Genomic DNA, 23334 nt, shown 5'->3' with positions numbered 1-23334 from the left:
CTGCTTTACAAAGGAGTCTCAGAAATGGAGTATTTGTGTGACAGAAATAAACCACTATTCACACACACACACAAAAAGAAAGCCCATGAAAAACTACTTTATCGCTTCACTTGGGAGACTTAAGCCTCATCCAATGAACGCTTACTCATGTGAGTAACTTTACTAACAGAGTAGCTCAGTAAAACCAAATCTGGAAAAATGGTTATGCCAAAGGGGTTTGAGGTCTTTGTCATTTTGCCTGCCATTTCTGAGTGTCTAACAGTCCCAGCAGATCAGACACCTTTATGGGCTGCCTGTCCTGAAATCCTAGTTGTGACCACAGCGAGCATGGGTTGAGGCTGGGGCAGGGACCCCTGCATCATGTAGCTGTAGGATTTATACTACAAGTGTTTCCCACCTCTGCTCACGTACAGCATGTCTAATGGTTCCCATGGATCCCGTGCATGCTTCTCTCCTAGAGGTGCTTTCTACCCGTGGTGTCCCTAGCATGGGTTGTCTTCTGGCATATGCAAAAAATCCCTGAGAGAAATATGACAGTGCTAGGGCAATGCTGTCCCTAAGGGGCTTTGAGCTTCTTTCTCCCTTTCTATCTACCACGGTCATTCCTGGTCTTGAGCTGCTGGCTTTCTGGGTTGGTTTGGTGTTGGTACAGCTCCTAGCATAGCAGGTCCTGCTAGGCTTCCCAGGAGCTACAAATAACAGTCAGTGACTTCCATGGGATAGGCAAGTACTTGAAAGGGATATCTAGGGGCCATAAATCCTCTTTAATAACCAGAGAAAGCTGGAAGAAGTGCTGAGCACTTCAGCTATAATCACAGGAGCCATTTCTCTTGGTAACCTTTATGTTCCCTGCAAGTGTTCATAGGTGGGATGCATAGGGATACAGCAGTGCTGCTAATAGAAAAATGAACCCATTTGGTAAGCCTTACTTAGATGTCAGAGTACTTTGAATTCTGAAGCTGAAATAAACAGATTGAAATGACCCCATAGTTCATAATGCAATGGTAAAACAAAGTAGGACTTTACAACTGAGGCCCCAGTGTCAGAACTTTGTTTGATTTTCTCTGATGACTCAACCTATTTCACAAGCTATTTTCATATTCCTTATTTAGCGAACTTACTCATGTCTCGGTAAAAGCCTACAATGTGATAAAGCCAAGGAACCGTAATGTGTGGCACTGGTAACACCTCCCACGCCAAAAAAATCCTACTTCCATATTTATGTGGCTCTGCAAATTGGTTCCTGCCTTTTTCTCCCCAGAGAATGAGCTGGCAGCGTGTCTCGTCTCCAATTAGCATGAAGCCGTGAAAAGTGGAGATGGAGGGTCAAATTCACCATGCCTGGAGCCTCACTTATTTTTGCCATATTACACGCACATTTGGACCTCTGACTTCCCAGCAAGGCAACTATTGTTTTTAGCATACAAATAACAACGCCTGCAGAATACCTTGTTCATTCACGCTTTGTCTCCTGAAAAAAGAAGCTCGCCACTAGAAGGCAAGGAGCTCAGAAGAGCTACCTACCTTGTGTTGCTCAAGGACTGGAGATGGGCACCTCAGTATAAACTCCTCATGGAGCAGGTGAATTTTACCTGGGTTTTACTGGTCAGGATGTAATTTCTGCCTTTTAGAAAGTCCTTTAATAGAGAAGCAGGAGAAGCCTTTGTAATCAGCGTAGGTACAAATCACACCAGCAAGTGTAAGAACACATAGGGACACTTGAGGACAACACCCACCCATCCGCCCCCACCCCAGATCTCTTCACAATCTGATTTGCAACGATGTAAAGACATGTATTTTTGTGGCAGTTTTTTGAAGAGTTTGTTTGTCTTGGAGACAGAAAGCAAAGGCAGCATGTGCAAAGCAGAGACAGAGGCTGAGCAACTGCACTCATGCTTGCAACATGACTGCTCTTTGCAAGCCTAAAAGCAATGGACTAAAAGCTGTGTAGCACAAGCCTTCTTCAGTCCCACACCAGAATCTGAAACAGCTCCCAAATGACACCAAGGAGTCCAGGACATAAGGGTACACCATCAGGCGTGTCAATGGAGAGAGGTGCTCATGTCCCAGGCCAGCCCTGAACCAGCAGTTCCATGGGCAGTAGAGTCTGCAAAATCCCCTTTTCTGTGACATTTCCTCTCATCTTCTTTGGATTCAGGTATCACAAGGAATAAGCTCTAATCAAAGTTTTGCCTAAGGGCACAGCACTCCTGGCATCTTTCCCTCACTTGCATTTTCTGATGTCTAAAAGCATCCTGCTATAGCCTTCCCTTGCTGTTACAGCTACGTAGGTCTCTACTTTCCTTCAGGACTTTGGTTTTGAGATCCCCACTCCTTCACCAAGCTTAGCTGCCAGATGGACACAGGCACATTGAACTAGCCAGCTCAGCCCCCATCACTGTCAGCCCCCACCCTTCACCTCTGACATTACCCACTCACCTGCCTGATCTAACTTCCATCCCTAGGAGTAAGCTACCCGAAACCAAGCCCATCTGGGCTACAAAAGCCCCCTAAATGTTCCATCCTACCCAATCTGGTGAATTTGCTCAGCACGCAAGCTGCAAAACACTGTCAGAGTTTTCCTTTCCCTAAGGATGGTGGTAGCTGTTGTGTGCTGGTGTCTGGAAGCAGAGAACTAGGGTTACTGCCCTGCCCATGCACGTTCAAACTCACACAGCCCATCTCCCAGGTAGGTGCCATCCTGATTTGTCACGCTTACCTTCACACATTAGTGCTTGGGTCCTCAGCTCCTCCCTGTCCATGGGAGCAGCGTGGCCAGGGAGGGAGGTGAGCACCTACTCTCTCCCCAGAGCCCTGCAGTCAGATGGCTGGGATGTCCCCTCAGAAAGGTGGGATCTGCCAAGCTGGCCAAGGGAGGAGCTGAGCTGGGGGCAGAGGTCTTACATTAGCACTGAAACAGCAAAGCAGGCACCAGCACAAGCATGGCAGCACGTACCTTTGGGAGGCACATCCCACTCTGCCCTGGATGCTGGGGCTCCCTTCAGCCTGGCAGGGAGGAGACATGGATTGCCACCAGCCAAGCAGAGGGGAACGGTGCCCTGGGCAGGAACACAAACCTCAAGCTCCTGTGCCCAGGCATAACAGCCCCTTTTCAGGGTCCCGCAGGGCTCTGGCCCTCCAGCCCAGCCCAGCACTTCCCCCTGCCAACACTATCCACCGATGCACTGTGCTAATGCCCAGGATCAGAGCCCCTCTCCAAAACCAGAGCAGCTGCCTTCCCTCTCTGCTAAATACCTGGCTCCTCTGCCAGCTGCTGTGGTCAAATCTGCCAAAGCCAGCAGTCCCTCTGTTAACCAGAACATCATCGGCTCTGCAAAGGGTCTCAGGTTCTTCATCCTTGAGAAATAAAGCTGGTCGTTTCCCCCGAAGGGGTTTTAGGCTGTTTTAATGAGAGCTGTTGGCTGCTCTGTTTCTGTCAAGGCGGTAGGTATCTGTGGTCGGGATGTGGCCCCTCTCGCTAAGCCTGCCAGCCTTTCTGCTTGGGGGAGCTTGTGAAGGCTGAGAGGCCTTTTCACTGCAACTGGCCACGAGTTTCCAGAGAGCACTTTCCAGAGCAATCAGATCTCTTAGAAAATTAATTGATCTGCTCTTATTAGATCACCTGCCTCACCTCCCCAGCTGCTGGTTCCCATGTTTGGGTTTCACAGAGCCCAGGCAGGGCAGCTGCCATGTCCCCCTGACACAGGGAAGAAATCCAAGGCTCATCTCCAGCGACAGCTTCTCACCCATCAGAATTGCTTCCCTTGGGATAAGAAGTTACAAACAGATGAAGCCCACAGGGCATAGATGCTTTGTAACCCAGACATCTACCATAAATTTTCCCACTCGATAACTTGGAAATGCAGATTATAAATGTGCTGCAGCGATGAGCCGGAAAGAACCTAAAACCTTCCAGCTGAAAAGGGGTATGAAATGGCTCAGAGGTGCTGGCACTTCAAATTAACTTTTTTCATTAAAAAAAAGTGAAAAGATGAGCATTACCCACATGCCCTGGTCCCTGGCGTGACGCTCGTGGGTGGCCTTGGCCACCCACGAGCGTCACGCCAGGGACCAGGGCATGCAGCATCCCATGGCATATGCTTGGGAAGGAAGTGGAGGCTGTGCTTAGTTCAGATTTTCATCTTCAGCAAGATGGCAAATCTTATATAAAACATGCGTGAATCAAAACAGAAGTGCCTGCCTGGCTGCTGGGAAGTGACGCCACTGTGACTCATGTCATTCTGTTTAAAACAATCCTCCCCCTCACCTTCTCCCTTCTGTAGAGCTGCACCTTGGAGGCTTTCAGCACAGAGCCCAGTGATGCTTACCCTTCTCTTCTACCTCCTTACACCTCTTTCGGGCCATGGCTTTTTTCTCAGGTGACCTCTCCTGCCACAGAGCTCTCCCAAAGCACTTTTGCAGCTCACTCCAAGTACAACAAACAGCTTTCTTTTCCTGGCTTTTTTTTTTTTTCCTTTATTATTTTTTACACTCCATAAAAACCATTGCGGGTTTTCTTTCACATTCACGAGATCTCCTGGAAATTATTGCCATTTCCCATACATATTACATATTTAAAAAAGTAAAAAGGTCAACAGACAAAGAGAGCCGCTCGTTCAGGACTCCTTGCAGACACAGGAGCCAATACGAGCTAGAGAGAAACTGTTTTTTGGGGACAAAGTCTGACTAGAGGTGACCACACTCGCTAAGCAAGCCACTTAACATTGAACAAGACCACTTGACCACACACGATACACATCGGGAACACTTGGGAAGGGATGAAGGAAGAGTTGGCTTGGAGCTGAGCTTGTCAGGTTATTTGGTGTAAAATCCAGCAGTTACAGTGTTATCTGATGGGAAGTAACTTGGATGAGGATTGATGGAGACATTCAAGTATTCTAGGGCTGTTCTTAAATAACAGATGGGAGGATAATAGCTCAGCAGGGTAGCCTGATAACTTTGGTTAAGTTCCCTGCTTTAGTTAAAAGCACATCCAGTACAAAGGCAAATGCAGAAGTACAGGAAATGTCACACCTGAATGGATCCACGGTCTGGTTTGGTATCCAGTTACACTGTGGTCAACACCTGACACTTCAGAGGCTGGAGCAGGAGGGGATTTTCACCTGGTTGTGCAACAGTGTCCTGGGAAAGGAGCTCCCTCCTGCCACCCCAGCCCTTTGCTGCCTGAAACATGACACAGGATAGGGGAGGAGGAAAGCAGGAAAAAAAGCAGAATGAATATTCACTCCCACCACCTCTGTAGTTGCAAAGGTGGTGCTTTTCATTTTGCTTTCTTCCCCACTGCTGCTGTTTATTGCTTGAAACTTTAAATAAGGGTCTTTTAAAAAATAAGAAGGGAAGGAGATGGGAACTGAGAACATACTAAATGGATTTCTCATTGCTCCCCAGGAATCTGGAAATACAGTAGTGGGTGCACGCTCTGTGGATAAAAACCTAAAAAAGCACTTTTTCTTTTTTTAAAAAAAGGACAATAGAGGTTCAGAAAACCTGCCACACTTAGAGCACTTGCGTCTTACAGTCACAGCATACAGGAAGTATGACCCACGACAACCACTCCATCTCACACTAAGTCAATGAGGTTTCTCTATTGCACGTTCATGAAATGTTCTTGTTGGGGTCACAGTTAGGATCAGAGGACCGCACCAGCTCCAATCTCCCCAGGGCATTCAGCAGGATGAAGATGCCGTCATTGGGCTGAGTTTCAGCTGGTGGACGGGAGAGTGAATGGGCACAGAACTCAACACTGAGGTAGGAAAGGCGAAACATGAGCCTTCAAAGTTTTTGCCTAATGTCAGTTCTTCTGCAAAGAATGATGCAGCTTCTCTTTTGCACGAGGCAACGGGGGGGTTGGGAGTAGAAGACAAGATCTCCGACTCATATTGTAGCAACTGGCCCATGAAGCCAAAGTTTGGTGAGATCAGGCTTCGGCGCTGCTTGATGTAATCGAAGGCTTCCTCTAGGCGGAGCTTCTTCGTCTTCATGAGATACGCCATGCAGATGGTGGGAGAGCGTGAAATCCCCGCTTCACAGTGCACCAGAATCTTGCCCCCTGTTCGTCTGACATAATCTAGGGGAAAAAAGTCATTACAGACGTTAGTTGTCATTGGGGATGGAGAGGACCACTCCGACATGCACCCAGTGCTGGAGGTGGAGCATGGCACACAGCCAGTCCACCAGCAAAGAGAAGGTTGCTCTTCTGTTGGGTACTAAGGGTTACATGGAGGTTAAAAGAGAAGGGGGACTAAACCTAGCCTGAGATGGAGCTGAGCTGCAGATGACACTTGGTTTCAGAATTTGTGGATCTTGATTTGGTTCTTTCTGCATTTTTTCAGAGTCTTTCCCTGTCTCCTTCCCACATGCCTAGTTCTCTTTTGGAACAACTGACTTTGCAGAGCGTTGCGAGACAGAGATCAGGTATCTGGGCAATGCTTGTGTTTGCTGTACCCGCATTTCTCTGCTGTACCCGCATTTCTCTGCCTGCGGCTCGAAGTCCTGACCCAAGCCCAGCCTGGCCAGCCCTCCCACCATCAGGTCTTTCAAAAGCCGAAGGGCTGCCGCCTTCTCATCAGCTTTGCTGGAAAAACAGGACTTTTAAAAGTCTGAACCTGGCTCCCTGTTTGGCCAGTTAGCAGCAAACAGCGGCACCAGGAGCTGAGCGGTGGTGGGTACCCTTGGGTGGAGAGGCTGAGCTTGCTCCCTGTGGCCTCACCACAAAGCACACGAGGACTGGTAGGCAGCTGCTAATTACAGCCTAGTTAAAGGATGCTTGGACTTAAGTCAGGATATAAAAGGCTTATGCAAAGCACCCATTTTACACAACAGGAGCCACTGTGGTTACTCACACAACACAATGTTTGTTATCAGATTAAAGAGAATGTGCTTAAAATAAGCCTTTCCACACAAAAATACAGTTCAAAAATAGATGTTCTCTGCTCTATTGCCTTGAGCAATGTGTTCAAGCTCCAATTTATGGATAACTGCACTGAGTGTAGTGCTTAGTGAAACAACGCAGAGTTGAACAAGTTATCATTTGCCTGTCTTCTATTGTCTGCCAGGGGACTGGTGCCACCACGACTGGTTATATTTAACCATGGCACAAAATAAGGAAGATATGGATTTGAGTCATCCCCAGCATCTATACCACACGCCCAATTTTAAAAGAAAGTGAAAACTAAAGTCATCCTCAAAATCTGCAAAATTTCCAAGTGACTCAACAACTGTCAGAAGGGTTTGGGGATGGGACAGAATAGTGCCCTGAATTAGCATTTCCCTGAAAGGTGTGAGAAGTCCCTTACCAGGGAGGGGAAGGGCTCAGAGGTCACCCTCAGATCACGTTTTTGTAGTTCTGCCTGCATTGTCGGAAGGACTTGAACTCGGCTGAGCAATGAGTCCAGCGAGTCTGTAACTGGGTTTTTATTCTGTTTCTCTCTTGAATGTTCCTGGAGAGCAACAGCACCGATTTCAACACCATCTCCACCCAGGCTCAGGCTGCTCCACCCCGCTAAACCACCCTGTGCCTCCCAGGGAGGAGAGTCTCTCCCTGTGCTACCTGGCACGGCTGGTGTGCTGCTCACCTACCCAGCCTAACGCAGGAAGATTTGGGAGAGGGTGGCCCAAAGTTTTCTATAGGCCTCCCCATTGTTTTTTGCACTGGGCTATTTGATTAAAGGGTGAGATACCGACATGAGCAAAAGGAGAAATGGAAAAAGGTCTATGATAAGGGGAGACACTGGATTTCTAAGGCCCCGGCTTTGGGATATCTCAGCGCGGCGAGGCAGTAATCTGACTCTGCTTCACCTGGCTTTTACAGTGTCTGGCATGCAAGTCCACGGAACCAGTACGTTTTCTTCGTTTACAAAAATCAATAGATTTTGGTGTTATTCAACCATACTTCCTTGCTCCCTGCCGTGCTGAAGTTACACCTACGCTTGCTTTGAAAAGAAAATAAAGCTAACCAGCTCACCCGCCTCAGCTGCCTGATGGCAGTCAAGGAGGCATTTTCCTTCCTCGGCCTCCCAGCCTGGAGAGAAGGACAGAGACCTTGCTCTGAATGTCCCTCTTCCTTCCTTCCTCACAGAAATCCCTCTACCAGGAGAGATGCCGGGGAAGGGAGGGAGCTTAAACTTTTGCTGTGACATCTGGGAACATACAGAAAAGAATGTGTCCTTCCCACCAATATGTATTTTAAAATAAATGAATTTAAAATACACGAATATCTGGAAATGTGCTCATTTGGACTTACCGATAAAGTCGATGGCTTCCTGGAAGTGTGAGCTGATGTCCGCTGTGTGACTGTCCTCCACTGGGATCCACTTGTAGCAATACTGGTCTTTGAAGGACTCTGAGCTTTTCCTGGAGACGTTGAGCAGGGCCGTGATGTGCAGGTTGGCAAGAAACTCACACTTGGAAGCGTGATAGGCACTACCAAGGTAGAGAAAAGGCAGGATTTCAACTGGACCGCCCTGGAAGAGAAGGAGCAGAAACATGTAATTCCTTTTCAAGGGTATTTGAGTCCTGATACCCAAGAGAGCCACAGGAGCCTGAGTGGGTGCCCATTCCCTCCCTCCCTCCCTGGCATTTTTGGACGACAGTGCTGCCGTCCAGCGAATGACTGTGCTGGCAAAGCCCACACAGGAAAAAGGTTTTAATTTTCTTGTCCACATCTGTGAGGTACAAAGTCAGATCTAGCCCACTTGAGTGCAGGACATTTCTGGCTTTCTTTCAAGTGCTGCCCCTCGGGACGCACACAAAGCACTTTCATATGTGAGGCCCGTTCCCTCTGAGGCTTTACCAAAATATGGGCAAGGCGGGGAGCCACGTCCGAGCAGGAAGGAAGAGGAGGACAGAGGAAGAGGCTGCTGTAGCTCAGCTCCTCCGCTCACACCTCCAAAGGTGAAGCAAAGCAAAAAAATAGGAGCAAGGCTCCCCGTCCTCCTGCACCTCCCTGGGGTGCAGCACCTGCCACGTCACCCGCTCCGAGATGTCATCTCAGTTCCTCCTTCCTCAGCACAAGCGAAGGCTGGGTGACGAGACCGCGAAAGAAAAAAAAGCCACCGCCTGACACAAGGGTTTCGGAGATCGCAGGTAACTTTCCATGATGCGCAAGAGCTGCCGCCAGCCCCCGGCTGTGAGAAATAGGGCTTTCCACCCCCCACCCCAAGCTGCCCACCCGGCAGGTCCCACACATACCGGGGACAGCCAGGAGCCACCCGGGGCAGTGGGATGGAGCCCGGGGCAGGAGGTCCTCCCAGGGGAGCAGAGGGGCATCGCCCGGGGGCTCCCCCAGCCCCAGGAAACGCACGCCCCGGCGGAAGCGCCCGACCACAGGGTGACATCTTGGAGCACGCGTGTTCCCCGAGCTGGGCAGGCGTGAGGCGACTTCCCCCGTGGAAACCCCACTCCCCCTGCCCAAGGGCGGCTCTCGAGAGCCACTGCCTCTTCTCAGAAGCGGCTCCGTGGCCTCCGGCCCCCTCCGCCAGCCTCAGATCGCTCCCGGGGTCTCAGAGGAGGCATGTTCCCAGATGTCACAGCAAAAGTTTAAGCTCCCTCCCTTCCCCAGCATCTCTCCTGGTAGAGGGATTTCCGTGAGGAAGGAAGGAAGAGGGACATTCAGATCACATGCTCCCTGGCTGTGTGATGAAGATGGGTCACAAATACAGTTTTGGGGGCTAGACAGGGAGAAACACCTCCTGCCGTTGCCTAATTTTTGAAGCCGGGCAGAGGCGATGTTGAGCAGCAGCACATACAGGGCATCTTATTCCACGCACAGGCTGCCAGCCTGGACCGCGACAACTTATTGACAGCCCACACCGGTGCGAGGGCCACCGGCACCCTGCCAGCCTCCAACAGAGCCCGGTGGCAGGAGGGAGAAGACCCGAGGGAAGGTCATGACACACACCTGGTCGTAAGCGGGTTTGTGGTTGGCACTCTGCTTCTCACAGTGGCTGGTGAGGTTTCTCTCCGCCTCAGTCCTCTCCAGGGAAATGAGTTTTCCATCCACACAGCACTCAGGATATTGCGAATTAAAGGTTTCGTATCCCCCTAAGGGAAAAAGAAAAAAAAAAAAAAAAAAAAAAGACATGAACATTTGTGCTTCCAAAAATTGGCTTAATTAAAGTGGAGGAGAAATGAAGCTCCGGCACTTGCAGTGCAGTGGGATAGTGCTGCACAACGATGGGCCCTGGGGGGTTAATGAGGGTTAGTGCTCCCCTGGGGAAATGGGTTTGTTTAAAAGGCTTCAGGCACCCGAAGAAAAAACTCTGATACAGCTGACAATTATTAACTTGCCAAAAGCCAGTGGACGCACATTAAAACTGTTAGCAAATGTAATTCTGTTGAGTCTAGCAACCATTAACTCCAGTACAGCAGGGACTAAACTCCCTCCCCCAGGTTTTATATATGAGCACTATTTCCAGCATTAGAGACCGAGATTTGTATACTCAGGAGTCATCCTCCCTAAATCTGTCATTACTATATACACTGTGACAACAAGAAATATGTTATTTGCATTTTTGAATGGACATAAGCACAAGAGGGAGATGCTTGCAACTGTGCCAATGTGCCATTAACCACCACAATGCACGAGACAGCAAGGTAACGAAGACAGTCCCACTGAAACCAATCTATTAAATAACAGCTATAAAACTTAATGAAATCCTGTGACAGCATTTGACAACTGAATAGCCCCACATGAGCTATTCTGCACGGTTAAGTACTGTATTCGTTTCATTCAGTGCACCGCTAATGAAAAGGAATTAATCCTATTATTACATTGTTACTCAAAGTTTGTCGTCAGCTAAATTGTTGCCTGTTTCCAGGCTTGGAATACGCTGCACGGAAGCACACAATCTCCAAAGTGAACATGAGCAGGTCAGGTAGCAGAAGCAGCCTGGAAACATCAATGGCGTGCCACGTGTCTGCCAGCCGTGCTTTTTCAGAACAGAAATGAAAGGCGAAAGCTCTTGAACAGCTAGATTCAATAATCCTTCAGAATGTGGCCCTCAAGTAAACAAGGCTTGGAAAGCAAACCCTCCGATGCAATTCATTCAACTGCAACTGTTCCGCCCTGATAAGCGGTGTCGGTGTGGGTGCCCCGGTACAAGGAAGGGTTTCGAAACAAAGGAAACGCTGAATATCTGAGCAGCCGCAGGGCCCCTGCCGCCCTCGCTGCCAGGGCTGCCCGGTACAGCCACCTCTGACATTTCAGCCCCTAATGCCGGTGTCTCATTTGTTCGCAATGTTTGAGCAGATGTGTGCTCAAATTCATGACGTGCTACTGTCGCCCACTCAGTCCTGCCGTGGGGTCCTCGTGTTGCAAGTGGCCGGCACGATCCAAAGCCCGCTCAACGGGATGAAAGTCTATTTTCCATGACGGAGGGCAGGAGGGTGACTTTGCAGTCAACTGGCACTCAGCACCTGCACCTTTCCTCCTACTCCCCAGCTACATTCAGCCAGCTCGCCCTGAGCTCACAGTGCAAGGCAGTGGGTCAAGCAGCCAAGTGACTGTGGAGACCATAAGGGGGGGGGGCTGATAAAATTATATCCACAACAACTGGGTTGATAAAATTATATCCCTAACAACTGGCAGTGTGAAAAGCAAACAAACACAAGAAGCTCTCCAGATGCCTCTGCTCTTCTGATCTCCACCTGCCCTTCATGGGGTGGACTTTGAAAACCTCTTGTTTTGCATAGCTGACTATCTCTCTCCTGCCCCCCCAACCACTGCCATCGCACAGAAAAAGTACATCCAGTTTATATAAATAGACATTATCCCCATTTATGCCCTTCATTGTTGTTTTTACTCTTGAATGAACACAGAAATCTGCCCCAGCCAAATCAGCGTGTGTGTTCGAACAGACATCATGTCTCATGTCTCTGGGGCAGCTAACGCATGCAGCTGGTGAATGGTTAATTACAAGCCTTAGGGATCAGGATATTTGCAGGCCATTCTTAAAGTGAGTCATCTTGTCATCCCATCCTCCAGCAATCTCCTCTCTTCCCCTTCCCCACTCAACCTAGCTTCCCTGAGGTCATTTCTGCAAATATTAGATTGCTCATCACAGAAAGCTGGGCCGCACTTCGGTTTTAATCAATAAATAACAGAATCCTTGTCAGCACCAAGGGAGGATCCGTTATTTTATCTTTCTGCAAGCTCTTCCCCCCAACACACAACCCCTCTCACTGTGCTGGACCTGAGCTCACCCAGGATGAAACTGCACCTACACAGGCGAAAGATGTGACACACTCAACACAGCTGCCAGAAAGCAAGGGAAGGAACAGAGCCAGCATGCAACTTGGTGTGCAAATTGCTCTGCACTTGCTGCCCTGCCTGGGGCCAGATCCCCAAGATGCTTGGTGACCTGGTGGGGGTGACCTGCTCATATCTTCTCTCATCACTGCGACTTCCAGACCACCTTAGCCCTTAAGTAGCCAACATCTCCTCCCAGCTCCCCCCCTACCTAGGGAGAACAGGACTATAAAGGGGGAACCTCAGGGAGGTTGGGTTTTTTTCTGGTGGTTTTACAGCCCATTGTTTGCAAGGTTGGTGCTACAGACCCCTGAAGGACTCTTTCTTCTGATCAGTGCCCAGTGCTTCAGGATGATTTATAACCCCACTGTCCCAGAGATCTTTCCCCAGACCACAAGAGCTTCCTGGGGGTCCGTGGCCCCGGTGAATCAGCAACGCTGCCCACTGAGTCACCAGCTCCTCGGGCCACACGGGATCAGAAACGGAGCTGCGGACTTCATGGGCCTGATCCTGCGACTCAGAGCACTTCTAGCAAAGGGGAACAGCAGCAGGAAAAGGAGGAAACTTTCTCATCCACTAAGGGGGAAACTTGTCAGCCTCAATTCGACAGGCTTTCAAGATAAGACACTTTGCAATACACAAAAGGCACAAAGCGGGGCCTACATCAGAACCCCACCCCAGATAAACTGCCCACAGCCACAGTCACCACTTCAAAGCGTGGGGCTGGTACACGAGGAGGGAAGGACGGTCTTGTGGCTAAACGAGCAGGCTGAGAGTCAGCAGAGCTTAATTCAGCCCCTGCTTTGCCACAGACTTCCCAGCATGACCCTGGAGATGTTTCTTCATCTCCAGTTTAATGAGGTCTCTAAGGATTTGGCTGGCCCAGCACAGTGCAGGTATCCCTGCCCTGCAGCAGCAGAATTGGTGCTTTTTGGGGAGACTGTCAGACCCCAGGGCACGCTGGTGGTGCCCGGACAGAGCCATGGTGGTGCAAACTGCCCTGGGAGTCTCCCTCCCCCTTGGTATCAGGCAATACCCAGGCTGGAGGTGCCTCTACCCTGGCGGGGATGTTCTCCAGGCACTGTTCGTTATAGGACGCACAAACTGGGCACATCGGGACAAAAACTAGCGTGATAAAAGGCTTAATAAAAGTGAATTAACCCTGGCCGGTGAGGACACAGGGGCAGAGTTTATTCACGAAACATCGCCTGGTTTTCTCCTCCATTTATGGCCTCCCCGTGGCCTCAGGGTATGGCAAAGGGTTCTTCAGGAACCCCTGCTTCAGCGTGGCCCCGCTCCGGGGAGCCCCGCGGTCCCGGCAGCCGGGTGTGCGGGGCTAGGGGTGGGAGCGTCCCCGGGTGGGCACTGCTCCCCTCCGCGGGGAGGCACCGGGGAGCGGGGGGTGGGACGGACTGAGAGAACAGAGAGGGCAAAAGGACAAAGGCTCTGCCAGGAGTAATGGAGCGGAGGCAGGGATGGGAGGACAGAGCAAGGGCGGCTGCTGGTTTTTTTTTTTGGTTTTTTTTTTGGTTTTTTTTTGTTTTTTTTTTAATCGTTTTATTATCCCCGGGTTACACGGAAGGAAAACAAAGAACCGCAATCAAAGGGCTGTAACACACGTGTGGCAGGAGGGGGGGGGAAGGTATTTCTGTCCCCCGACAAGCCCCGGAGTTTCGGCTATGGGTTTCCCCTGCCAGCCTCGATATGCCCGACGGCGAGATAAACCTCTCCTCCCGGGGTGGAGGAACGGGCACCGATCCCCGGTTTCGGGCGCCCAACACGGGCCGCCCCGTGTCACCGGGCTGAGAGCAGGGAGCGGTGGCCTCGGCTCTCCTCTTACCCGCGGGCCGATTTTATTTTCCACGCAGCCGCGATCTCTCTCGCCCCCCCCCCCCCCCTTTGATAATCTGCAACTTTTTCTCCTCTTCCCTAATATTCTTTGCTTTCCATCAGCCTCTTAAACGCGCGGCGGGGGTGAGCGGAAAGGCATTTGGGCTCAGCCCGCAGAGTCTATCCGGGATTTATTTCCAGTGGGTGGAAAAGAAACGAAATCCCGGCGTTACCTCCCTGCCCTCCGCCAATAATCAGGTTAACTGCGGGGCGGCGGTGGCGGAGGAGAGGGGACGGGAGCACCGCGGGGCCGCCGCCACCCGGGGGAGCTTTGAGGGTCACTCCGCGCCGCTCCCCCCCGTTTCCCCGTCACCCCTCTCACCTTTCAGGAAGCAGACCCTGGCCCCGGCCTCCGGCAGGCTGGAGAGCAGGGCGTTGAGGACGATCTGGGCCGTGCTGTCCTTCTTCAGCTTCTGCCAGTGCCCCGTGCCCTGGTCCAGCACCACCACGGCTGCCAGGCGGGCGGTCCCCGCCGCCCCCTCGCCGCCCAACAGCAGCCGGGCGCGGGCCGCCGCGTCGGGGACCACGAAGTGGAGCGGCACGGCCCCGCCGCGGGCCCGCCGCATCACCACCGAGTTGAGGTTGACGTTGAGCGAGCCGCGGAGGCAGGAGGCCGAGTAGGACAGGTAGGGCCGGCAGTCCAGCACCAGGCAGCGGGAGGGCTCCTTCCGCAGGAGCTTCCTCAGCTGGCGGCAGTCGAGGGACGTGACTTTCATGTCGGCCGTGGACTCACGCCCCGCCGCAGCCGGGGCAGGAGCGGGGAAGAGCGGCAGGAGGGTGCCCGCCGGGGAGCCCCGGTGCTAGCGCGGGAGCCGCGGGGGAGCGCGGGGCCGCAGGGGCTCGGCCGGCGGCGACGGGACGGGAGGGAAAGGAAGGGAAGGACGGAGGCACCGCGGCACCGCGCCGAGCCCGGGCAGGGAATCCCGGCCGCCGCCACCGGGCATTTATATGAATGGGAGGCCGGGCCCTGACGACACTGCCCATATAAGGGGAGTGACGCGCCCGCCTTCCAAATATGGGCATCCCCCGCCCCGCGCCGCCGGGTGCCCCGCCTCCCCTGGCGGGGATCCCCCCCGCCTCCCTCCATCCCTCCCCGGCGGCGGGCGGGGGCCGCGGCCGCGCAGGCAGCGTTAGTCAGGCTCGGAGGCAGAGGAAGCTGAAAAACGCCGCAAAAATTCTCTAGTCATCGGCCTGAGGCTCATCCCAGCATCACCGCTCCCCCTCCCCAGCAGCGAGGAGAGCCGGGAAGCGTGCCGGGGGGCGGCGGGGGGAGGAGGAGGAGAAGGAAGGGCAGCGCTGGGTCGGGTTTCTCACACCAGGTTGCAAAAGGGGGTTTCAGTTCCCCTTATTCCCCCTCGCTGTGGATGTCCTCACCCCCAGCAAAGCCTGCGCACGGGCAGGCCTGCCTGCACCTGCCTGCGAGGGCACAGCTGCTGAGGGGATGGGAGCTGCTGGCTCCTAGAGCCCCTCGGAAAGAGCTGCGTCCCCTGCCTGGGCCGCGGTTTGCATCAAGGTGGCTCTGGGAGCCGGACGATAAGCGTGGGCTGCTAGAGGAACACCCCCAAGGATGTGGTTACCTGGCCCAAGGTTTATAGTCTGGCGGCAAAGGAGGAAACGAGGAGTAACAGCTTGGGACAAAGCAAGATATGCCATTTCTGCAGAGCTAATGAGCGCTCTGGAGGAGGGGGCGGCGATGGGAGGGCCACCTGCAACAGAAAAATTGCTGGCACGTCTCGTTGGGGGGTGTCTTATGTCCCTTTCCTTGTGGCAAACTTCTAGGCTGCAAGACCGTGCCTCAAGGACCCGCAAGACTTACACTGCGGACCTCGGTCTGCGCCTATGTCCACAAGTCACAACGCTAAGGTGCACAGAAATTGGGAAATTTGGCACTTGCCCTTTCCTTTTAGATAAGTTTTGCAAAGCGACTAAAAAGAGAACTGGAAATCCCTGGAAGAAGTTAGGCAAAAGGATGAGCTCCAGCCAAGCTCATTAGAGCTGGGGCAGATTACAGTGGAGCTGTCTAAGAGCAGGGTGTCATTTATTCTGATGGTGCCCTGAAAGTATGTTCACCTCAAAAGCAGGCAGGAAGTGCCATCCCTGCCTCAAATTGCCTGCAGCTGAAACAGAGAAGCGTGAAAGAGACTGTGCGAGGAGGAAAACGTTCAAGCTGATTGAAGGAATAGCAACTACTGGTTTCGAAGCGCCTCCTCCTCCTCCTCTTCCTCTTTGAAACCCCCTGCAGCCCCTCGGCTGGCTCCTTCTGACCTGCCCCCCCGCCTCGCTCCCCTCCTCTGAGTCAGTCAGGGTATGAGACAGAACAAAAATAGAAATAGCTTGTGGGTAGGGGCAGATGTTCACACAGCGTCTTAGCGTGGGGGTTGTCTTCACCTGGCCACTGCCACCATGGCCGCCCGGCTCCGTCCCTTCTTCTGCGCCCACCCTGGAAGGCAGCTGGGCACTGCCGGCACCGCGGGGCTGGGTTAGGCGTCCCCATGTGCCAACGCCGTCTCTGCCCGAACCCGATCCCCACCGTGAGAAGCATCGCCACGGCCGTGCCCAAACCCCTTGACATCATCCCACGGGCAGGCCCGTTATTTTTCACTAGGTGGGAATCTGGCACGGGCAGGGGCGCAGGCGCTTATTCCCGCTCACGCAGGAAACCTCCGCACCGCCTGAACGTAACCTGCCTTTCCTGCCGCCCAGCCTCAGGACCCGCTTCTTCCTCCCCAAGAAGCAGCCTGGCTCCCTCGGGGCTCGCCCCCCAGTAACAGCCCAGCTGGCGAACTGGTCCCAGTGCAGCACAGGGAGGGGAAGAGGGGCTGCGGGCAGATGCTAGCGTGCTTCTCCCTCCTGGGAGGAAGAAGGGGGCCAGCGCAGTCACACGAGAGCATCATTTCCTCTCAGGAAACCCAAGTGAAATGTGGAGGGGTGGGAAAGAGCTTCCCCCGACTCCTCCTGGCGGAAATGCTAGTCTGAAGGAGGGGGCAAATCCCACCAGCTCAGAAAATAAACTCTTTGCCGAATACCTGAAGTTTGGCCTGGACTGGCGGGTGTATATCACCAGACCTGACCTGCAGCTGACCTTCCTCCATTTACACACCTAATGCTGAGCATCCAAACAACTGCCTTTCAGTAGATTACAGCTCTGCTTTTGTTTCTTAATGGAGTGAGTCATGACCACCTTTTTATTAGAAGAAAATAACAAGGCTGACAACAGCAGTACTAATGCTTCCTCCACTGCAGGGTCCTGGATGCAGAGTGTCCCTGACCCCTCTGCCCACCAGCGAAATGACTCGGTTGTGCTTGGAAATAGATGAACAATCGGGGCTGATGCTGTCGGGGCTGTGGGATGGACATGGATGCTTTTCCGCGCCGGAGCAGCTCCTTCGTTTGTCAGGGGCTCGCAGCCAGAGGGGAGAAAGGGGCTCGATTCCTGTAAATGGAGGTGGTTGGGTAACTTAAACCACCCTCTGCTTTAGGTAGGAAACTCCCCTCCTCCCTGCAGCACTTTACATCATTCCCGCTTAAGGTTCTGCTGCATCTTTCTGCTCCTCCTCCCGCTTCCCCTTGATAATCTCCCAGGCTCTTTAGTCCTTTGTCTCGGGCTTTTATCGGGGCTTTCAGATCAGCTGGTCCTTTCCTTTTCTTCCAGGCTGTATTTCCCCGAACCTAGCTCATTCTTCCCTTCTCCCCTTCCCACCTCCTCCGGGCTCTTTGTCTCTGCCTGTTCTCAGTGCTGGGAGGGGAAATTTTCTCCCTGCAGCTGGGGAGGGCTGGCCCCAGCTCCTGGGGGGCACAGCTGGACCCCCACCCCAGGTAAAAACTCCCAGGGCACAGCATCCGTGGGGTAGCATCCAGCGGGCACTGCTGAAGAGCACAATGCTGCCTTTTGGGGAGAACAAAATTCAAAAGGAGCTTTAAAAAGGCACTTAGGTGAATAAACGAACGGCATTTCTTTGGAAGCAAAAGAGACAGGATCGACCAAGTTTCTAGGGCTCGAGTTGCCTGAGCCGAGACAAGGGACGCCCTGTGCTGGGTGCTGCGTGTGTGCTTGTCACCCCGAAGAGTTAACCCCAGGCTTCAGCAAGACCAAATGTGAGAGAAAGCCAGTGGGCTCTGGCTGCTGGAGACTGAGGGGAAGGCGGATCGAGGGTCACGCGGGAGATCGGTGGGGAAGGTGGTATAGAGAGTAACCTACATGCTGTGGAGTCCTAGTCTGGGGCTTGAGCTGCTTCGTATCCCTGCTGGGGCGCAATCCTGAACCCGCATCCTCCGGCTGGTTGTGAAATGCAAGAAATTCCTCAGACGAACAACGCATAGCACAAGACAGCAGAGAAGATGGGTTGGCATTTCTTTAATGTTATTAACTTTTACATAACATCAGTTTCTATTTTTGGAGCGGCTGATGTCAAAACACTTACAGCACAAGCAGTGAGATAAGTTTGTGCTGGTAAATGGAGAGCTGGAAGACAGGTAAATTTATACCCAGGGCTAAGGGCAGCCGAGCAGTGGCAATAGGAGATTGTCAAGCTGAGACCTCATCGGTGTCACGACTTGGTCACTCTTGAGACAAAGTCTAACAGAAGAGATCAGATCATGAACATTAGCCTTGTTACAAATTTCTCTCGGTCCCAACAGAATGACCCATTGCCAAAAGCTGATTCCAGAGGGCGAAAAGCCCTCTCAGACACAGACTCTGCGGCAGGACAACCACCTCCCCCGCTTCATGGCCTCATAGATGTGATTTGATGTTGAGCTGGAATCTTTTTTCTTCCCCCAGAAAGCTAATAAAAAGGTTAGTAATGGCGTGGGCATTTTCAATAAAAAAGAGTTCATACATTTTTTACTTTAAATCTGCATTCTGTAACAAATCAATAATCATAAGTGACTATTCCTAAAAAATTAGAAAAAATTGCATGCCACAACCTATACAATCAGGAAGAACCAACCAAATTTCGGTTTATGGTGGCCCCAGTGTCTCTGAGACCTGGTTTGTATTCCCAGCTCTGCTGCTATAAAACAGAACTAAGCTCAACAGTGCGTTGGCTTGAATGGGAGTTGCCTGCGCTCACCACTTCTGAAAATCAGGCTGAAAGGGAATCTCAGACTTACGTCTGATTTTTACCTGACTCATGCCTACGTGACTCCACTGACTGCTGCAAGCTGCTGTCAACAGCCGCTGTCAGGAATGAAAGAGGAATAAACCAAACCTCCTGTCTCCTTTTAGAAGCCACTGTTCTTTCTGTTCCACTAGCTGATTACTTACTCCTGCGTACAGATAGACAGGCAATTTTTAAAACAAGGATTCCAGCTATCTGCACAATCAAGTTTCAGTTTCTCCGCTTGCGTGACATGGCCCAGAGGATCACGAGCCGTATTGATGGAGCACTTGCCAGACCCAGTTAAGAACCCCTCTTCCCATTTGCAACCATGTACTATCCCTGGGGTAGCTGCAGTAATTGCTTACATGGGAAAATGATTTGTGTAGTTAGCTGCCTTTAATGTGAGACAAAGCCCTTTTGTTCTTTTATCAACTTGCCAGTTCTCATTTGTTCTTTCCTCTTCCTGCTGCTGTTTCCCCGCACGCATTTCTTGCCTTCTCGTCCTGCCTCTTCCCTTTTCCCGGATGTATTTCCCAGGAACCTGCTCCTATTCCTCACCGGCAGATCTCCCCCCGCTAACACAGCCATCGTCAGCCCGGCCAGGTTTTCACTCGCATCTTCTGGCTATTCCTGCCCATTGGTATGCAACCAGCCTCGCACTCTGCGAAGAATCCTAGTCCTTGTGTGCGGTTACCACTTCTTTAGACTGTTGGGAGCCATCAAATGACATAAAATATTCTTAGACATGCCATTTAATTGACTATTAGGACAAGCAAATCTTGGAGAAACGCTGGTTACTTTGGTCCAGATCTTTTGGAAGCAAATCTTATCACCGCTGAATCTGATTCCCTCTGCCTTGGTCTTTCTGACTGACTCATTTCTTAAGCACCAGGTTGCTGCCTAGAGGGTATAATCACATAAATATAATCCACTGCACAGTGCGTGTTAGTATGCCCACTCCACTGAGAATAAGTACAGCTCCTGGGTACAGAAACGACTTTTTAAGCTCAAAATGGAGAGCTTGTGCTTTTAGCCAAGAATGTTTTGGAGCCATTTCAGTGGGCTACACAGATACAAGCAAACAAAACAAGCACATGCAGTAAAAACCATTATACCTCTGTTTTCTACAGCATTGCCAGTAGCAGGAACCCCCCCACACCCCACAGCCCCTGCTTGTTTTCAGGGGTCCCCAGGCATGGTACAGGCAGGGTGACCGGTGGGTCACGACGGAGACTACAAACTCCCTCTCTTACTCCAGCACAAGCTTGGCGTTGCACATCCCGTGCCTGAAAAGCTTTTTATCCCACCTTTGCAAAGAGAACACAAACAAAAAGCAGGTCTAGGCTTTGGTCTGCCCTCTGGATATCACCCTGGATGGTATTTCTGGGTGGTGTTTGGGTCTGCTGCAGGGTATCTAGAAGGCAGCTGTGGGGAAAGAGGAAGCAGCTGGAGCCGGCGGGCTGGGGGAGGCTGCGGCGACAGCAGCTTGCAAGCATGCTACCCAGAGCTGCGACGAGGAAGGAGATAAACCAGACCTCCTCTCTCACCGGGGGTAACACAAGGGGTAATGGACTTAAAGTGAAGGAAGGAACGGCTGCTGTAGGTGGAGGGAAGCTTCTCGGCGGCAGAGAGCACCGGAGCTGGCGTCGCTGGCTGTGGTTCTCCACCGCTGAGGGCTCCAAGAACAGGCTGAACAAAAGTCTGTCCGGAAAGATTTATGTAGAGGCGATCCTGCCCTGGGTGAGCTGGGTGACCTTCCAAGGAATCTTCCTATAAGTCCCTGTTTTACAGGCTTGTGTGGATCATGGTCAGGCACACAAGTCTGTGACTTGCTAACTATCCTAAAATCTTTTAAATGACAAAGTAACCTGATTTGATAACTCGATTAATTTCTTTTTACTGAGTGTCCTTTCTGCTGAAGTTGCTCTATGTTTACTTCAACTGTTGTCTTCCTCCCCTGGCATCTGAATCACCCAGAGGAAAAAAAATAATTTTGAATTAAATATTTTTTTTCCCCAAATAAACCTAGTGAAATAAACTTGTAAAAGAGAGGAAATAATCCACATCTTTTATGTTCATTTCTCCTAGGCTCCTACTTACTTAACCCCATTTAAACTTTGTATCAGCTTATGACATCCGGTGAAAGTACACTACAGCTTATTAAAATTTAAAGCTGTTACTCCAAGGGAAAACACTGGAAGCTCTTTTATGGATTAGCCAAGTCGGCAGGATGTGGCTTCGACTTTGTATCCTTTTGATGGCATAGCCCACTTGAGCATCTTTATAAAATAAAACTTCCCCATCACTTTCAGCCTGTTACAGCATTCGTTCTACGCACCAAACTGTTTCATGCCAGTAGGACTATGTTCCACCCCTGTATTTCACAAAGTAAGAGGGTATCATATCCTAAGCCCATAAAATACATAACTATTTTTAAGCTGAAGTAGATGTGGAAGTAAATAATAACAAAAATGCCATTCATTTACAAACAGGAGAGTTAAAAAAATTAGGTGATACCTGCCATGCATTTGCTCACCTTTGTCCCGTAGGAAGGGCATGATCTGGGACCAGCAGGACCTGACTTATACTGGTATTATCAGACACACACAGCTGAACCAGTGCAGCACCTTGGCTTCTCTTCAGTCAACTTTGTATCGGAAACTCTTCCCAATACAATGCTGCTGCCCACAGTACGAGTCTTCGCCACAATTTCCTACTGGCAGAAAAGAGCCCGTGGGGTGACACAGTTGATTTCCCCTGCAGATATGGCAAAAGGCCTGTTGCACAGGAACTCCTGCAACAGAAACTGCCTTGCCACTTAGTTTGCAGACTGCACCCCCCAGCAAGCCCTTGTAGGTACAGACAAAGTCATCTTTTATTTAGCTTCTGTTTCTGGGAAAGGGTGGTCTCCTCTGAGAAAGAGGCTGTTCCTGTATGGGCTTACTTTCAAATGAGCTCCTTCAGGTGATGCTTTGGCTGACACAAGTGCAGGCAGGTCTTGGGTCCCCATCTCTCTCGTCCCTCCAAGTGCATTTAATCTCACTTCCTATGACGTCCTCCCCGAGGGCTTGGGGGCCTGGAAAAGGCTGGCGTATCAAATTTAAAAGGGGGATTTCCAGGTTTATTAAGACTCTCTTCTTTAATTAAAAAGAAAAAATTTCAAAGCCAGGCCCTTCCCCTAGCCCTTCCCAAGTTCCTCCTGGGAAATGCCCCTTCTGACAGGGACTGCCCATGGTGAAGGACCTCTAGGGCTACCTTATAGCCTATGGCTACCAGATAGTGCCATCCTACAGTCCTGATGATAAATCGAGTAGCAGCCAGTCCTCCAGAGCAGGAGGAAAATGCTAACCCTATAAACTGCTGCTCGCTCCATCCCTCCTGCACCCAGAGGGTTCTGCTTCAATTTTCTTTGCTGTTATCTGCAGAAAGGTCCCAGCTGAGCCAGAGGTCATCGTGCTGGAGGGGCTGCACCATCCTGCACCTTCCTCCAGCTCCGGGGTGGGGAGTGTGACCTCTGGCTGAAGACCAGCACGGGGCCGTCACATTTCACACCACCGCAGATGTTTGCTGTGTGAATGTGTGCAGGAAGCCTTACAAAACACGGCTTTCGGGCTGTGAGCTTTGGCAGTCTTTATTATTCATGAAATGTGAGCAGGGACTTCAGTCATACAGCATCACGCTGCTCTCTGCCTACATGCAAGAAAATCTAGAAATCCAGGGAAAGAAAGTGTTCGTCAGTACAAACTCACCATCCCATCAGCGTGCAACGAAGAGGGCACTCAGGCTGGTCCGGAAGCATCTATGTAGGCAGAAGTTGACTCACAGGGAAAAAGAGGTGGGAAGGGAATGGGGCTGAGCTGGGAAACAATTTGTCACTTGCCAGAACATTTGTCCAGCATTGCTTGCGGTGATACTGGAAGCCCGGTTTGGGAGGGGGTGGTGAAGTGACCCTCCTTGCCTCATTCCCACCACTCTCCTCTTCCAGGAGCGTGGTACAGACACATGCACGTTCCCTTCCCCGCACCCCTAGGACCTCTTGGGATCCACTCCAGAGGCAGTGCTCTGGGAAGTGTG

At 51.5% G+C, this 23334-nt stretch overlaps 1 protein-coding gene across 1 annotated transcript; it reads right to left on the bottom strand.

Annotated features, from left to right (window-relative positions):
- Positions 1–4459: 4459 nt before the first annotated feature.
- On the bottom strand, positions 4460–15065 carry DUSP5 (dual specificity phosphatase 5). The gene is made up of 4 exons (XM_049810244.1): positions 14481–15065; positions 9920–10062; positions 8264–8483; positions 4460–6088 (listed from the first exon to the last, which is right to left on the bottom strand). Exons 1-4 carry the CDS (start codon positions 14872–14874, stop codon positions 5688–5690), a joined length of 1158 nt encoding a protein of 385 aa, XP_049666201.1. The 5' UTR covers positions 14875–15065; the 3' UTR covers positions 4460–5687.
- Positions 15066–23334: the final 8269 nt, after the last annotated feature.

This window comes from Accipiter gentilis, chromosome 9, assembly GCF_929443795.1.
Source record: "Accipiter gentilis chromosome 9, bAccGen1.1, whole genome shotgun sequence".
NCBI classification, from domain to species: Eukaryota; Metazoa; Chordata; class Aves; order Accipitriformes; family Accipitridae; genus Astur; species Astur gentilis.
Note: the sequence above shows the minus strand (reverse complement) of the source record. Positions and strands in the feature narration are given on the sequence as shown.

Coding starts and splice junctions, on each gene's coding strand:
- DUSP5 (XM_049810244.1), bottom strand. CDS start 14,874: ATGAAAGTCACGTCCCTCGACTGCCGCCAGCTGAGGAAGCTCCTGCGG. Junction 10,063..14,480: donor CAGGGTCTGCTTCCTGAAAG/GTGAGAGGGGTG, acceptor TTTTTCCCTTAG/GGGGATACGAAACCTTTAAT. Junction 8,484..9,919: donor ACAAACCCGCTTACGACCAG/GTGTGTGTCATG, acceptor CTTCTCTTCCAG/GGCGGTCCAGTTGAAATCCT.